General features: G+C 42.9%; 1 protein-coding gene across 1 annotated transcript in view; it reads right to left on the bottom strand.

Moving 5' to 3' along the window:
* Positions 1 to 612: 612 nt before the first annotated feature.
* UPK1B (uroplakin 1B) overlaps positions 613 to 17,400 on the bottom strand; it is a 37,006-nt gene continuing 20,218 nt past the window's right edge. The window contains exons 3-8 of the mRNA XM_001363019.5: positions 15,986 to 16,186; positions 14,739 to 14,813; positions 13,563 to 13,685; positions 10,279 to 10,458; positions 3,118 to 3,201; positions 613 to 1,659 (exon numbers count right to left, since the gene is read on the bottom strand). Of these exons, the coding sequence (XP_001363056.1) occupies positions 1,609 to 1,659; positions 3,118 to 3,201; positions 10,279 to 10,458; positions 13,563 to 13,685; positions 14,739 to 14,813; positions 15,986 to 16,186 (714 nt within the window). The 3' untranslated portion in view covers positions 613 to 1,608. The remainder of the gene's footprint in view (positions 1,660 to 3,117; positions 3,202 to 10,278; positions 10,459 to 13,562; positions 13,686 to 14,738; positions 14,814 to 15,985; positions 16,187 to 17,400) is intronic.

Raw genomic sequence — 17,400 nt, 5'->3', positions numbered from 1 at the left:
AGCCTTCTTTGATCTCCCCCAAATATTGTTCTCCCTTCTCACATTTTTGCAGCACACTTTCCCTGATAACTCCTTTGCTCTTTTTACTCCTTCTCTGGCTCAGACTTACATGTAGATATCCTGTGTCTCCCTGAAGAGCAAGCAGGAAATAAATACTTGGCTTTTTTCTTTTCCTAGTAACTAGCACACAGTGTAAACATCCATTAAATATTTGTTTAATGGAACTTTCTAATGAACATGGCATTTAATATTTTGTATTATATCTATTTATGCTTTTGTTATCCCTCAATAGAATACAAGTTTGATAAAAGCCCCAACAAAGAAAGCCAAGTTTGGTATTTCTTCCAGCATGTATTGTGGAAAAAGGGCTGGATTTGGTTTCAGCGGACTTGGATTCATTTACTCACTGTGTTGGCACAGTTAGTGTTGGCAAACCATTTAACTACCCTGGGGCTCAGGTTCCTCCTCTTCTAAATGAGGAAGATCAGGCTAGATCTCTTTCAAAGATCCCTTTCACCGCTAAATCTATAATCCCTTGATACCGTATTTCTGTGAACAAAGCAGATGCTTATTAAGTATTTTGCAAAAATGAATGACTAGAGAGAAAAAAGATAATTTCTCAAGTCATTTTTTATTAATAGAAATGTTTAGAAATAATCGCAACCCTTAGGATGTGTGAAAATAAACAAAAGAGAAATATTCTGACTTCCCTCCTCAAATTCCCACCAATTGAAGCTGATCACAAGACGTCGATGATGCCCATTTTCCCCTGCTTAAAGGGGTTCAGTTCAGTTGCTTGAAAACCTACCTGTAAGACCAAGATTTATTAGACACACAAACCTATTTTGTGCCTACAGGAACCCATGGAATTGACCCCTAAAGCTTCAAAGCAAGAGCAAAATTGGGGCCACTGAGCAGAGTACTCATCATTTTGGTCTTTATGGTATGAGAAGTCAAATAAGTAATTGCCCCTGAGAACAGACTATAGACAGCCATGAAAGGAACACCGAGTGCTTCCACAGTTGTTAGACACAGAGGAATCAAAAAGAAAGCCTATTGCAGTAGGTAACTGATACCTCCTTCCTCCTTCAGCCCTCTCAGTCTCTATGACACAGGTCAAGGTCTAGGGAGCATTTACTCCCTCTGCCCTCCACCTTTGGGTGGAATTGGATTATTTAGAAAAGCACCAACAAGCTACGATGAGTTTGCACAAACAAAACAGGCCAGGTTGGCTGACATCAGGAATCAGGGGACTTTTGAATGTCTCAGGATCCAATAGTGAACAGGGAATGGGTGAGTTAATGATGGGAGCAGTTGTTGTCCACATTCCGTTTGCATCTTGCATCCTGGTGAAATCTATGGAAATATTACAGTAAGAGACAACAGTGATGATACACCCTAGTTGTGAGAGCTACGGGATCCAGGAAGAGAAAAGGGACTGTCGGTGTGCTTCCTTGGCAGTGGCAGACCAGGCAGTTTGATGAGTAGAAAATGCTTCGATGACTCTGGAACACAAAAGGGATAGTATCTGGAGGACAATGAATGGGTCCATGCACCGACTCTGGAGGGACTTGGGAGGAATGAAGAACAATGGTGCCACTCTTGTTTTCAGTATTCGATTCTACTCCAATAGAACATGGTGCCCAGGAGAACACAGAACTAGAAGAAAATTAAGAAGTCATTACATTAGAAATACCTCTCATATTTAAGAAAATGTAACATTCAGGTTTAGGCAAACTTCAAATTTAACAGGTGTCCTGTCTTAAAAACAAACAAACAAAAACACAAGAAACCACTCCTAGGGCATAGTTGGGGAAAAGGTATTATTATTATTTTTTAAATTCTTTAATTAGATTGCTTAATTTTAATGTTTAATTCTTTAATTAGTAATATTTATTTTTTCAAATTCTTACTTTCTTTCTTAATAACTACTCTAAGACAGAAGGGCAAAGAGCTAGGCAAACAGGGTTAAGTGACCTTCCCCTGGGGTCATAAAGCTAGGAGGTTTCTGATGCCAGATTTGAATCCAGGTCTTCCTGACTCTGAGCCTGGCACTCTATCTGTTGTACCCTGTAGCTGCCCACCCCACACCCCACCTCATATTTACAGACAAAGAATTGGGGCAAACAGGATTAAGTGGCTTGCCCACCATCACATAGCCAGTAATTGTCTGAGGCCAGATTTGAACTCATGAAGCTGAGTCTTTCTGATTGCAAGCCTAGTGCTCTATCTAAGAGACCATCTAGTTGTTCATTGTATATACCATCTATAAACAGATCTATACAAAAGGGACCTCGGACCCCAACCAACCTTCACTTCTAGGGAGTGGTTTCCTTTAGACTGGAAAAATGAGAGTCTAGATCAGCGGTTCTCAACCTCTCAATTTGTAGCAATGAGAATACATAATGCATATCAGATATTTACATTCCGACTCATAACTGTAGCAAAATGACAGTTCTGAAGTAGCCACCAAAATAACTTTTTGGTTTGGGGTCACTGCAACATAAGGAACTGTATTGCGGGGTCACAGCATTAGAAAGGTTGAGAACCACTGCTCTAGAGCAATGATGGTGAACCTTTTAGAGATGGAGTGCAGGCCCCATACCCCACTCCCCTAGACCAAGTGCCATCCCCCCCAAGACCAAGTGCCATGTTCTCCACCTATTGAGTACCAGGCATACCTCTCCCCCATTACCCCACATAGGGGAGGGAGGAAGGAGGTGCTCCCATGGGGCTGCTGGGCAAAGGAGCAGGGGAAGTAAGGAATGTCCTCAGCAAGTGTAGAGAGGGAAAGGAGAGTGGTCTGAGCTCTCTGCTCCCCTCCAGCTCTGCTGCCTGTGAGTCACCCACCCTATCCCCTGTGTGTTCCCATTGGCTGCTGGGCAGAGGGGCAGAGAGAGGGGAAGGGGAACAGCTCTGCCCAAGTCCCTCTGCCTTTCTAGTAATGAACTCTGGGTGGGGCAACCATGGAGGAGGGCAACCATGCCCACAGAGAGGACTCTATGTGCCATCTTTGGCACCTGTGCCATAGGTTCACCATTACTGGGCTAGAGACTTCATAGCAGTTTTACACCTCTCATCCTCTCATCATGACAAATCATACCAGGAAATACTCACAGTCCAGCAGAGAATGGCAAATCCAAACCATGCAACACCCCAGGCATGTCGGTTCATTGGTCCTGAGATCAGCTTGTAGCAGCCCTGGGGAAGGAGCAGAGGAGCACTTAGTGGGGAGTCCTAGCCCTCTAGCAGGACATGAAAGGGAAGGGACATAGGGATAGACTACTACAGCATCTGACATAATAAAGCTAGTCTTCCCTTGAGGCCATATGCTATAATGAAAAAAGCACACTACAGCCAGCAACAAGGGTTCAAAGCCCACCTTGAATTATCTGGGTGACCTTGGACCAATTGCTTAACCTCCATAGGCCTCAGTTTCCTAATCCGGTAAAATGAGATGGTTCAGCCAGGTGATGTCTGAAGTCTCTTCCAGCTCTGGGTTAATTATCCATGTTTTGCTTTAGAGCTCAGTTTAGCACAGCTTTGCCAAAGGGGTGGATACGATAGATTTTTTTTTTAAACTCAACCTTCCATTTTAGAATAGATAATAAGTATTAGTTTCAAGGCAGATGATTGCTAAGGGCTAGGCCATGGGGGTTAAGTGATAGCTAGGAAGTGTCCAAGGCCAGATTTAAACCCTGGACCTCCCATCTCCAAGCCTGGCTCTCTATCCACTGAGCCACCTGGCTGCCCCAGTAATTTTTTAAAACCATATTTTCTGTCTTAGTATCAATTCTAAGGCAGAAGAGTGGCAAGAGCTAGGCTTTTAGGGTTAAGTGACTTAACTGGGTTCACACAGCTAGGAAGTATCTGAGGCCAGAGTTTTACCCAGGACCTCCTATCTCTCTCTATCCACTGAGCAACCCAGCTGCTTTGTTATCTACAGTAACTTCAATTCATACTTCTACAAAGCAAATTCTTGATACTAAAATGGGCCACCCACCTCAAAAGCAAAAACAGAAAAACAACCTGCCTACCACTTGCCTGGGAATCTAAGGAGGATTATTGATTTTGGTCTAGAGCATTTATTAGTTCAGAACAAATTTATGGACATCTGGGTGACAGGAGTCATACATATAATCACCATTGACCAAGAGTGCTCTCCTACATGGCTCAGCAAGCCAAATGGTCAGTGCCATCTATCTAGAGCCACTTGGTGCCATCAATCACTTGCACAAAAGAACCCACTGGAGAGAATGACATCTCAGCGTTTATGGAGTTTGGTGAGCTCCTTAAGAACAATGTTATAACATGGAATTTTTTTTTTAATTTGGAAATTTTTATTTAATTAATTAATTTAGAATATTTTTTCATGGTTCCATGATTCATGTTCTTTCCCTCCCTTCCTCCTACCTCACTCCCGTAACCAACAAGCAATTCCACTGGGTTTTACATGTGTCATTGATCAAGACCTATTTCCATATTATTGATATTTGCACTAGGGTGATCATTTAGAGTCTACATCCCAAATCATATCCCCATTGACCATGTGATCAAGCAGTTGTTTTTCTTCTGTGTTTCTACTCCCACAGCTCTTCCTCTGAATGTGGTTAGCATTCTTTCTCATAAGTCCCTCAGAATTGTCCTGGGTCATTGCATTGCTGCTAGTAGAGAAATCCATTACATTCGATTGTGCCACAGTGTATCAGTCTCTGTGTATAATGTTCTCCTGGTTCTGCTCCTCTCACTCTGCATCACTTCCTGGAGGTTGTTCCAGTCTCCATGGAATTCCTCCACTTTATTATTCCTTTGAGCACAATAGTATTCCATCACCAACATGTACCACAATTTGTTCAGCCATTCTCCAATTGAAGAGCATCCCCTCATTTTCCAATTTTTTGCCACCACAAAGAGTGTAGCTATGAATATTTTTGAACAAGTCTTTTGGAAATGGGTTTTGAACAACGATACATGTATATCCCAGTGGAACTGCTTGTTGGCTTTGGGAGAGGGCAGGAAAGGGGTGGGGGGAGGACCATGAATCATGTAACCATGAAAAATATTCTAAATAAGAAAAAGGAAAAAAAAAGAACAATGTTATAAATAGGTGATTTGACCTTGTGGTTGAATTTTTAAAAATGTAATTATAATTCATTAAATGATAACAACAATCAGAATTTATATAGTGCCATAAGCTTCACGTCTGAGCATGACATTCACTTTGTAAGGAATGCATACATACATTACCCTCCCATTTTACAGACAAAGAAACTGAGGATCTGGGAAGTTAAGTTACTTGCCCATGGGCACAGAGGTGAGAGTCAAGCCTAGATCTTCCTAATCACCCTGCTCAAGGGTGGCATACAAATTCAGGAAGTGTTCCAGTGAATAGAATGTTGGGCATGGAGTCAGGAGGACTCAGGTTCATATATGGGTGTCATCATTTATTAACTGCTTGTCTCTGTGTAAGTCACTTAATCCTCAATTGCCTCAGTTTCCTCAATTGTAAAATGGGGATAATAACAGCATCTACTTTGCAGGATTGTGTGAGAATCAGATAAAGTAATTTTAAAAAACTTTAGCCCAGCCCATAGTGGGTGCTAGATAAGTGCTTATTGTCTTCCCCCTCCTCTCTTCATTGGCTATTCCAGGATACTTTTTGATCCAGCCCTTTTGCCTCTCCTGTTTTCTTACTCCTCAGTCCCCAGAGGCTTCTCCCCTCAGCCTCAGCCTCCTCTTCCATCGATTTCCATTTACGATGCCCCTTTTGTGCTATCTCCCCGAACTCCCAGAGAGCCCAGCCAGCCCAGCCCAGACTTTCTTTGTCTTCCCAGCACTTGGCACGGTGCCTGGCACTTAGTAAATATTTAAGAAATTCTGATGGACTTGTTGACCTACTTCTGTGAATTACTGACATGATTGCAAAACTGAGTTGGCCAGAGTGGCTTTCTGTGGGGGCAGATAATTTCTTAGGATCAAGTTGAACAGCCTTTTCTCGGCGTTCTTTGTCCTTGACCTCGCTGCCTCCATGGACACAGACAGTCTTATAGCTCTGTGCTCTGATAGACAGAAGAGGGGTGAGGCCTAAGCAATGGGGGTTAAGTGACTTACCCAGGGTCACGCAGCTCACGAGAGGTCATGAATCGTTAGAAAAGATGGCTAGATATTAGACCATGATTATCTGCAAAAACTTAGCTACTCTCATCAATGCACTTATGTGGGACCATCCTGAAAGACTCATGCCAGGGAATGCTCTCCACCTCCAGAGAAAGAACAGTTGGAGTCCTCTTTCACAATAGAGTATTTATGGTTTTATTTGGGGGTTTTGGTTATGTTTGAGTGTGCTCTTACAACAATGACTAATATGGAAGTGTGTATTTCATGACAATAAAAAAAATGAAAAAAAAGAAAATATGGTTAGAGAACTTTGCTCTACATAATTGATGGAAAGCTCATGAAACATAAAAATATAGGAATGATTTCACTGGGCTACTGAAAGGTCCTTTGTCTAGTTTTGGGCAGTCCCAAGAAGTGTGTTGTCAGAGGGAATGTTCTCTCTGCCCCTCCCCATGTAAATAGAATTTTGTACCCTTGGACCTCATTTCCCAGAATCCCTTTCCTTTTTCATCCCCATGTTGTGTCCTTACTTTTTTTTTTTAAACCCTTACTTTCCATCTTGGAATTAATATTGTATATTGGTTCCAAGGCAGAAGAGTGGTAAGGGCTGGGCAATGGGGGTCAAATGACTCACACAGCTAGGAAGTGTCTGAGGTCATATTTGAACCCAGGACCTCCCATTTCTAGGCCTGACTTTCAATCCACCGAGCTGTCCCAGCTGTCCCCTGTCCTTACGTTTTGATGATAAAAGTTTGTTGTAACACGGCTTTTTTTTCCCCTTCCCACACTCTCCTCCTCTTCCCCCAACTGTGGTCAGGTTATCTCTTTTTCTCTCTCTCTCCTCCCACTTTTCCCGGTCCAGGCATTTCCTCTTTGCTCAGGCTACCACTTTCCTTTACTTCACGTTATTATTAATAAATCTTATAAAAATACAATACTGGTAGCATTGTATATTAATTTTTAATCTTACACCCCAAAGAGAACAGTCTTAAACACTCTATTAAAAAAAAATCTCAGCTACTTTCTCTCAGTTGCCATTTTTGCCTGCCATCTCCTATTTGCCCCGATCCTTCCTGAATCCATTCATATTCCCTACCAAGGCCAACTCATCCAGCGTAAAGTTATCGCTTACTCTTTGAAGAGGCCCTTTTCTTTGTGCTACATTTTCTTTACTCAAGTTTCAAAGGTGGCAGCACCTCCTGGCATTGGGGGATTTGGGGAATGAGTTCACTTTCTCATTAGCCAGGCTTAGATCATCTGACACGATGGCCTGGCACAGTGGATGGCACCTAGGAGGGGCAGAGCTCCTCCACCATGGCCAAAGGATTGAAATACTTTTTGGCCTGCCCTCAAGGGATGGTCTCCTACTACCCCATCACGGAGTCACTTTAGTTTCCATTCTCTGAACCCCCCCCCCCCCCCACTTTGTTCCTTCTTCTAGGAGACGCAGTGCCAGAAGTGGACGTGGGGCCATAAGCTCGTGGCTGTGGGGGCTGTCTCTGGGGATGTGGATGGCAATACACCCATAGCTGCCCATTCCCCGGGGCTGCCCAATGGGGGCTCCCTCAGGTCTGCCACAGAGTGCCCAGCTGATCCTCGGGGCATCTAATTCTATTCTTATTATTTTTAAACCCTCACCTTCCATCTTAGAATCAGTACTGTGTGTTGGTTCCAAGGCAGAAGAGTGCTAAGGGCTGGGCAATGGGGGTCAAGTGACTTGTCCAGGGTGTTTGAGGTCAGATTAGAACCCAGGACCTCCCATCTCGAAGTCTGGCTCTCAGTCCACTGAGCCACCCAGCTGCCCCTCAGGGAGCCTTCTTCACAGCCTCTTTACTTTGCGTGAGGACCAGGGGAGCTCGGGAGCTGTGCTGTGACTGGCCCTTCTGTTGCTCTGTGCATTGAGTTCTTCTTTGATATCTGTGACCCCACAACTCCTATGTAATTCTTTATTTGTAATGTGCTTGCTCATACCCACTGATGCATTTATCCATTGACTTTTGGGGACCCTCAGTTTTATTTTATACAAGGATAGGAAATGCTTTCTATTTTGTTTTTAAAACCTCTTCATGATGAGCAACATTTGTTGTTTTCAGTAATATATTGCTGGGCAATTGGGGGGCAGCTGGGTGGCTCAGTGGATAGAGCCAGGCCTAGAGACGGGAGGTCCTGGGTTCAGATCTGGATTCGGACACCTCCTAACTGTGTGACCCTGGGCAAGTCATTTAACCCCCATTGCCTAGCCCTTACCGCTCTTCTGCCTTAGAAATGATTCTAAGACAGAAAGTAAAGGTTTAAAAAAAGAGAGAGAGAAAATAGATTTCAAATGACAAAAAGTTGCTCTCTTCTGGGATATAATCACAGTTATTATTAGTATTATTTTAGCTGTAACGAGCAGTAGCCACAACTGAAGGCAATAGAACTGGCACTGCAGACTCTTTTGCTTTCTTGGGTTCACCCAATTCCATTTTGCTTTGACGTTATTAGGACATGACATCTCCCTGCCTGGCGCGCTCCCCCTCTTCACCTTTGCCCCCGGGCTTGCTTCAGGGCTCCGCTAAAGTCCTGCCTTCTGCAAGGAGCCTTTTCTGGTCCCCCAAAATGTTACTGCTCCCCCGAGGGATTACCTCCCCTCCCCAGGAAAGGTTCTTTCGCGCGCGTTGTCTGGACGCCCTCTCCCTATCAGGCGCGAGCTTCCCTTTCCCTGGCCTCGGAGCCGGGCAGGGTCGGACAGCCCTTCCTTAAAGAGTGCCATTTGGCGGAGCGCTTCAAGGGAAATGGCCCCAGCTTGAGGGCCGAGCGCCATCTTGTGGTCCGCAGGGATACTGCGACCTCTGGAACGGGATCGGGCTGCGGGGGGCGGCCCAGATTCATTCCGGGGAAACCACTTGGCTGCTGGCTTGAGCAAAGGGCCCGTCTGTTAGGGAAGATGATCTTTGCGCCGGCTTGCTGGCAAACGAGCAAGTGATCATCTGTTTTCTGAGGGAGGCAGGGCGTAAGGTGGGCACGGCATCGTCCGCTTTATTTCCTTATTTCTTTTGTTATGTGGAACAATATGTATTGCTCATAGAACCTGCATCTGACCAGTTAGTGCCACAGGAGGGTAGACAAAGGGAGGGAGGGAGGAAATGGGAACCTTGAAATGTCAGAAGATGATTGTCAAAAATTGTACATATAACTGAAAACATGTCAAAAAAATAAGGCATGGGCTATTGCTATCACATGGCTGATAGCCCTTCAAATTCATGAAGATTTGGAGCAAATTTCCCTCCCAAACCTCAATTTCTTTCTCTCCCTCTCCTCTCTCTCTCCCCTCCTTCTTTTCTCTCTTCCCCCCCCTCGTTGTTTCTCTCCCCCTCCCTCTTTCCTATTTCTGTCTCTGTCTCTCTGTCTGTCTGTCTGTTCTCTGTCTCTGTCTCTCTGTTTCTCTCTCTGTCTCTCTGTCTGTCCTCTCTCTCCCCTTCCTCTTTTCTTTCTTCTCTCTCTGTCTCTCTGTCTGTCCTCTCTCTCCCCTTCCTCTTTTCTTTCTTCCACTCTCTCTCTGTCTCTCTCTCTGTCTCTCTGTCTGTCCTCTCTCTCCCCTTCCTCTTTTCTTTCTTCCACTCTCTCTCTGTCTCTCTCTCTGTCTCTCTGTCTGTCCTCTCTCCCCCCTTTCTCTTTTCTTTCTTCCTCTTTCTCTCTCTGTCTCTCTCTGTCTCTCTCTCTGTCTCTCTCCCCCTCCCTCTTTCCTCTCTGTCATTGTCTGTGTGTCTGTCTGTGTCTGTCTCTCTTTCTCTCTCTGTCTCTGTCTCTGTCTGTCTCTCCTCTCTGTCTATCTCTGTCTTTCTCTATCTCTGTCTCTCCCCTTACTTTCTATCCTAGCATCAGCTCTAAAACAGAAACATGGCAAGGGCTAGGCAATTTGGATTAAGTGATTTATCCAGGCTCATACAGCCAGGAAATATCTGAGGCCAAATTTGAACCCAAATCTACAGGCCTGGCACTCTCTCCACTGTGCTGCCTAGCTGCCTCTAAAGCTTCTCTTCTTAAAGACAGACATCCATCATCACCATGAAGCAAAATCTAGATCACCTTCATCATTCTGATCACCTCCTCTTTTGTACTGTGTTCTCCTTAGAGTACGGACCACTCTACCAGGTCTTTAGCGAAAAGGGAATTTCTTACCTTGCTGTGATAGTAACCAGACACACCGAGTTTACAGGCGTCGAGATTGAGTGGCTTATAGAGATTGTCCATAACGCAGCACTGATGAGGCCAGGGGTAGTCAGCATCATTATTCTCATCCCGGAAGGCTGACTTGTACTTTTGCCAGTCTGATGGACCATTCACACCACAGCACTTTTCCTGTGCAGGAAAATAAAGGCAATGGTCCCTTTCAATATCCCTGCTAAAGCAGCCACTGGGACAAATGAGGTATTAAAGAGGAAGCAGAGTCTGAATGAGATAACATAGCCTAAACCCACTCAAAGTCCTACCCTTAAAGCCTCTATGTGGGAGGGAGAAAAAGAAATGATTTGCTTTTGGTTTAATGATGCTGAAAAAGATGTGCCTTCTCTTATCCTAAAAGAATGAGCCCCTCCCTCCCTCCCACCCTCTATCTTTCCCTCTCTCCCTCCCTCTTTCCTCCCTCCCTCCCTCCCTTCTTTACTCCCTTCCTTCCTTCTTTTCTCCCTCCCTCCCTCCCTCCCTCTCTTCCTTCTTTCTTTCTTTCTTTCTTTCTTTCTTTCTTTCTCTTTCTTTCTTTCTTTCTTTCTTTCTTTCTTTCTTCTTTCTTTTCTTTCTTTCTTTCTTTCTTTCTTTCTTTCTTTCTTTCTTTCTTTCTTTCTTTCTTTCTTTCTTTCTTTCTTTCTTTCTTTCTTTCTTTCTTTCTTTCTTTCTTTCCTTCCTTCCTTCCTTCCTTCCTTCCTTCCTTCCTTCCTTCCTTCCTTCCTTCTTCCTTCCTTCCTTCCTTCCTTCCTTCCTTCCTTCCTTCCTTCCTCCCTCTCTTCCTATCAGTCAATCAGATTACAACTTGCAAATGAGCAGGCTTGTGATATAGTGGAAAGAACACTAAACTCAGAATGAGAAGAATTAGTTTTTCTTCCTGGTGACTTCCTAGCTGTGAAATTTTGGTCAAAATAAAAGAATGTCTTCAAAGGGTTTACATTCTCTTAAGGAGAGATTACATATATATATATATATATATATATATATATATATATATATACATAAATGCATAAGAAATTAATATAAGGCAACTTTTTGGAGGGAGGAGGCACTAGCAGTTGGGAGATCTATTCTCCCCAGAGTTGGGAGTTGGAAAAGGAGTGTTTTAGTTAGGATTTGAAGGAAATGAGGGGCTTTTAAGAGGCAGAGGAGGCCATACAAAGAAAGGCATGCAGACAAGAGGGGGAATATCCTGTGCAGGAACAGCAAGAAGGCCATTTTGGTCCTGTTAAAGTGGAGAGGCAGATTGTAGCCAGGTTGTGATGGACTTAAATGCCCCAGACATGTTTGCCCTACGTAGAGGATACTACTATTGGATAGAATGGGTTAATTCCCAAATTTGGAGTCTTTCTGATATTTACTAGCTGTATGCCATAAGCAAGTTCAGCTTCTCTGAGCATCGGTTTCCTTACTTTTAAAATGGGGATAATAATGCATAGGTTTCTTGGGAGGTTAAAATGAGATAATACATGTAAAATTCTATAAAAATATCAACTGTGGTATAAAAATATTACAGGGGCAGCTAGGTGGCAGCAGTGAATAGTGCCCAGCCTGTATTCTGGAACACTCCTCTTCTTTGAGTGCAAGACTGCCCTCAAATACTAGCTGTGTGACCCTGGGCAAGTCACTTAACCCCCAACGCAACACAATTAAATAAAGATATAGGCATACATATTTATGTAGAAATACATATACTCTTCAAACTTGTCCTAACCCTTTCCCTTGAATTCCAGCCTTGTATCTTTGCTCAGACGTCCCACATCTGAAACTCACCTTGTTAAAAACTGAACTCGGTATCTTCTCCACTAATCCCACCCTTTTAGAGCTCTTGACCTAAAGTCAAGAAGTTCTGAGTTCAATTCTTACCTCAGATCAGATTTCTAGCTGTGTGACTCTGGGTGAGTCACTTAACCCTGTTTGCCTCAGTTTCCTCATCTATAAAATGAGCTGGAGAAGGAAATGGCAAATCACTTCAGTATCTTTGCCAAGAAAATCCCAAATGGGGTCATAAAGAGTCAGATATGACTGAAACAACTGAATACAATTTAATTCAACAGACATTTACTGTCTTAATATATGTTAGGCCTAGGAAGTACCAAATATGTGTGATGTATAAAGGGCTACAGAAGTCCAGTGTTTGGATATGTTTGCTTATTTTTTAATGTGCAAGAAATTTTTGATTATCCACATATCTTTGTGATATAAATGGAAAAATAGACATTTTTTTTGTCATGTAACATCTTGACATTTTCAAGGCCATGCTTACTCAAACAAACTTTACGTGACTATCATCTCAGTAAATGACACTTAGATTCCCAGATCTGTCCCAGGGATGGGGCTTTGATCCATGAGCCTTTATTTTATCTGGCCTGGAACTCAGGCTACCACATATTGTCTAGTCATTTCATCCACTAGGGCCATTCTTATCCCATTCAGAGTTGTACTGTTCCTGGGACCCCAGGCTCTGGCAAGGAATCCTTGGCCTTATTTTGCCCAGAACCAGATTCCTTTCAGACCATTTCCCTTCAAGTACTCTCACTGTACCCAATCCTGGACTGCCCCTATTATGTACATTTGTTGTGGACAGACACTATCTTACTTTTATTTATAACCTCCACACTTAACACAGTTACCTGGCTCATAATAAGCCCTTAAAAGATACTTTAAAATTTATTCATTAGTAGGTTTCCCCATAGGTTTCATCTTTAAAAAATCAATTTAAAATTCAATTTCTCTAATTAAGCTTGAAAATCAGTTAGCCCCAATTTCCTTTAAATGAGAATGGACAATCACCAAATAAAATGAGTCACGTAGGACAGAAAACAAAGATTGTACATAAACTATAGTTTAACTATAGATTATAATCTCTTGAATACAGATTAGGAAAATTGACATGTTAATTTTCAAAGCTATCCTGCTTGTTTGTGTTTTCCTCTGACTTTCCTTCTCTTCTATTCATTTAAAAATGGTTCAATATTTCTCTTTTCTTTTTCTTTTTTTGGGAGGGGGCATTACTGTCTTTCCAACTCACCACTCCAATTGAAAAGAAAAGAGAGAAAACAAAACTTTGTAATCAATTAAAGCAACTTTCCTTGTTGGCCATGTCCAAAAATGTAGGTCTCATTCTGTACTTTTGAGACCACCTGCTTCTGACACCTCGTTGTGAGAGATCCTTCTCGGAGCCCCTCCGGTGACTTGTTCACCCATGGAAGAGTCTCCGTCATGGGCTGTCATACCCTCACCTGGAGCATGAGGCGGTCCCAAGTTTCGGTCACGGCCATATTTTTCCAGATGTCATCATTACTGGACTGACTTTTGTTCTGGTACCTTTCCAGCATCTGCCTCAGGAAGAGATTGGTCGTGAACTACAAGGAGAAAAAGACACAGCAGGCTGAGCCAGACAGTTTCCAGCCTGGGACCATAGAAGCCCCAAAGTACATTTAAGTAAGAGATCCTCTATCATAGTGGGGAGCAAAATCCTCTTCAGCAAGTTTAGGTAGAGATCGGCTATGGGGCTACTTCTGGATGGCAGGACCAGTATGGGCATGCCATGATTAGACCAATACTGAGAATAATTCGGGATTTGTTTAGGCTGAAGGAGAGGAGAGAAAACAGAAGAGAGCATAGAGCCATAATGAGCAGCTGTTATTGAGGCGAATTGAGTGGGGAACTCAATGGCTGATGGAGGTGGGGGTGACAGATGATTGGTCCCAGTTGGATACTGTTATGCTGGGGGAAGGGGCAGAGCTTATACCTCAGAAGATGCCCCTGGGGATATGACTGGGGATATAGACTCTAAAGGAACATCCTGGTACAAACATCAACAACATGGAAATAGGTTTTGATCAAGGACGCATGTACTACCCCATGGAATTGTGCATCGGCTACAGGAAGGGCAGGGGGAGGGGAGGGAGGAATAGAATATGATTTTTGTAACCAAGGAATAATGTTTGAAATTGACCAGATAAAATAAAAAATAAATAGTAATAAAAAAATAAAATGCCCCTTGGTGCAGATAATAACCTTTAACAGAGAGACGACTACCTCCAAGAAAAGGACAGAGGTAAGGATGGGTGGCAGGTGAGGGGTACTGTCATGGGGGAGAAGTGGGCAATAATGATGGGATACTTAGGGATAACAGCCAGGGCCTGACCAAAGGGAACAGACGCGACTCTAGTATGGATGCTATGGAACAAAGATGGCAGAGGACCATGAGACCCAGGAACTGGAGGACTGCCTTGGGGAGAAAGTGTGCCTGTTGAATGTCAACATCCTGGGGACAATCCATGTTTGCCTCCTCCTTCCTGATTATGGTTCTGAGAGGGAAAGGAGGTAGAGAATTGTGTGCCAAACACTGATGTATCAGAATAATCATTAGAAAGCATCCTCCCAGGCTCCTCCATGGAGACCATACTTACAAAATCTCGCTGCACAGCCGCTGTGATACTGGATGCCACTTCAAAGGCATATACTATAAACATCAGAATAAAATACTGAAAAAGAAGCAAAGTGCAGAAATAATGTATTATATAAAGACACGTCTCTCTAGAACTGATGATTATTATTTTTAACCCTAACCTTCTGTCTTAGATTTTCAATACTGTGTATTGATTCCAAGGCAAAAGAGTGGTAAAGGATAGGCGATGGGGGTTTCAACTCTTCTACTTGAAGAGTTCTTGAAACCAATGGGTAGTACTGATTCTAAGACAGGAGGCAAGGGTTTGGAAAAAGGAAAAACAAAAACAAAGCCCTTGTAATAAATACACAAAATTTATTTTTTGGACATGGCTAATGTGGGAAATTGCTTTATATAACTACATATTAGTAATGGTTGGTTGTTTTTTTTTTGCTTTCTCAATAGTTGGGAAGCAGAAAGGGGAGGAGGAGGGAGAGAATTTGGAATCTAAAATAAAAATGAATTTTAAAAAGTAATAAATATGCAGAACCAAACAAAACTTCTGCATTGACTCCCTCTTCAGTGTCCTCCCCTCTCCCAACTATCAAGTCGATTCAGAGCATCTTCTAGGCAAAAGGAAAGGCAACAGGCATAGTAATTTACAATTAATTTAATAATTTATAAAAAGTAAGCCACAATTTTAGTGATGACTTAATACATTACCTTCTCCCAATGGCGTTTATATTTTACCAAGTTTTTAGAATAATCTGAGGTTATATAATATATAGACTGAATCTCTAATTGTGGGAAGTTCAGGATATGTGTATCCTCTGAGGGAGAAAGATGAATGTTGGAGGGAGAAGTTGGAAAGACAGAGTCTTCCATATGTAAAGGGACTGACATTTTCTTAGAATAGAGATTTTTTTCTGCCCTTAACTTGCTCCTTCTCCCTCACTGAACCCTTCAGCCAGGGAAAGGAGGGAATAATTCCTATTCTGACGTTTGATCATGCCCTGAGAATTCTAGGATGGTGTCTTTCCCCCTGTTGTATCCCCTCTGTGCTCTGAAAGGACTTTCTGTCTGTGGTCCAAAGCAGCTCTCATCTCCGTTAAGTGTGCTTTCCTGAAAATCTGTTCTGATTATATTTGTCCCTCTCAGCCCTTCTCCCCCCTCCCTTCTGTGAGGGTTCAGCTGTACTCAGTGAGAACACACACACACACACACACACACTCACACACTCACACAAAATTTGGGTTCAACAGATCTTACCGCCAGAAGTATTTTTCTGCTTGACTTCATGATGCCCACAATGCCAAGAACAGACAAGCAGAAAAGGCAGATGCCCACAAAGAGGCCAATCCAGGCTGCTCCATAGATGTCATCATTATCAGTGGCTTCGAGTAAAGGGTACAGGCTGTGTTGGTCCGATACAAAGAAGATGCATTCTGCTGTCAGGGCGATGCCACACATCTGAGGGTAGAAACTCAACAAGTCAAGCTAAGCCTGTTGAAGACAGACCTTCTCTTCCAGAAGCTCCCAGGCTAGTGGGGAAGACCACCAGCCAACAACTAGGCACAAACAAGATCTCTACAGAGTAAAGTGGAGGATGTCTCAAAGGGAAGTCTCGACTAGCATTTAGGGAAATTAGGAACAGCTTTGTGTACAAGGTGGGATTTTAGCTAAGGCTCGAAGGAAGCCAGAAGGATGGGACAAAGAGGGAGAGTAATTCAGAAATTGGGGACAGTCAGTGAAAAAGGCAGAGTAGAGAGATGGAGGGAGAGTTGGATGTTCAAGGAATGGGAAGGAGGATGTATGGATCCCAGGATTTGTGGAGAGGAGTAAGGTGTATTTATTCATTCATTTATTCATATATTTGTTTATTTATTCATTTATCTAGGTATTTATTCGTTCATTCATTTGTTTATTTATTTGTTTGTTTATTTGTTTATTTATTTTAAGACCATTTCCTTGTGTCTTAGAATTGATGCAAGTATCAGTTTCAAGACAGAAAAGTAGTCAAGACTAGGCAACTGGGGGTTATGTGATTTGCTCAGGATCACAGCTAGGAAGTATCTGAGGCTAAATTCTCATTCCAGGCCTGGCAGTTTATCCCCTGTGCTATCTAGCTGCTCTGCCAGCTTATTTTATAGATGAGGAAACTGAGGCAAACAGGGTTAAGTGACTTGCTCAGTGTCATACAGTCAGTAAGTGTCTGAGGTCAGATCTGAACATATTCCAGGACCAGGACTCGATCTATTGGACTGCCCAGCTGCCTCCAGGCATTGCACTAAAGGCTTTACAAATATCTCCTTTGCCCCCAGAAACAACCTGGAGAGGCAGGTGTTGAAAGCCAAGGGCCCTCACGTGCGTGGATGAGGGGTTTTGGTACAAAGAAAATGAAGAAGGCGCTGCACACATCAATTTAGGATGAGAGCCTAGAAGAACCTGGATCTACCCACTTGTAGGCTTAATTGCCCTTGTCCCAAGTGCTTCCATGCCTAGATCAGAAGCTTTAGGCTTTATATGTCTACATAACTAATTTATATATATCCATATATACATGTATGTATATATATATATGAGTTAACATCTATGTAAATAACAAAGGTCTATCTCTTTGCCTATTTTTTGGTCTCTATACTTTTGTGAATCTTCTACTAAGTCCTCAAACTGACTGATAAAAT

This window comes from Monodelphis domestica, chromosome 4 (genome assembly GCF_027887165.1).
Source record: "Monodelphis domestica isolate mMonDom1 chromosome 4, mMonDom1.pri, whole genome shotgun sequence".
Lineage (NCBI taxonomy): Eukaryota > Metazoa > Chordata > Mammalia > Didelphimorphia > Didelphidae > Monodelphis > Monodelphis domestica.
The sequence above is the reverse complement of the archived record's forward strand: the minus strand, read 5'-3'. Positions and strand labels throughout refer to the sequence as shown.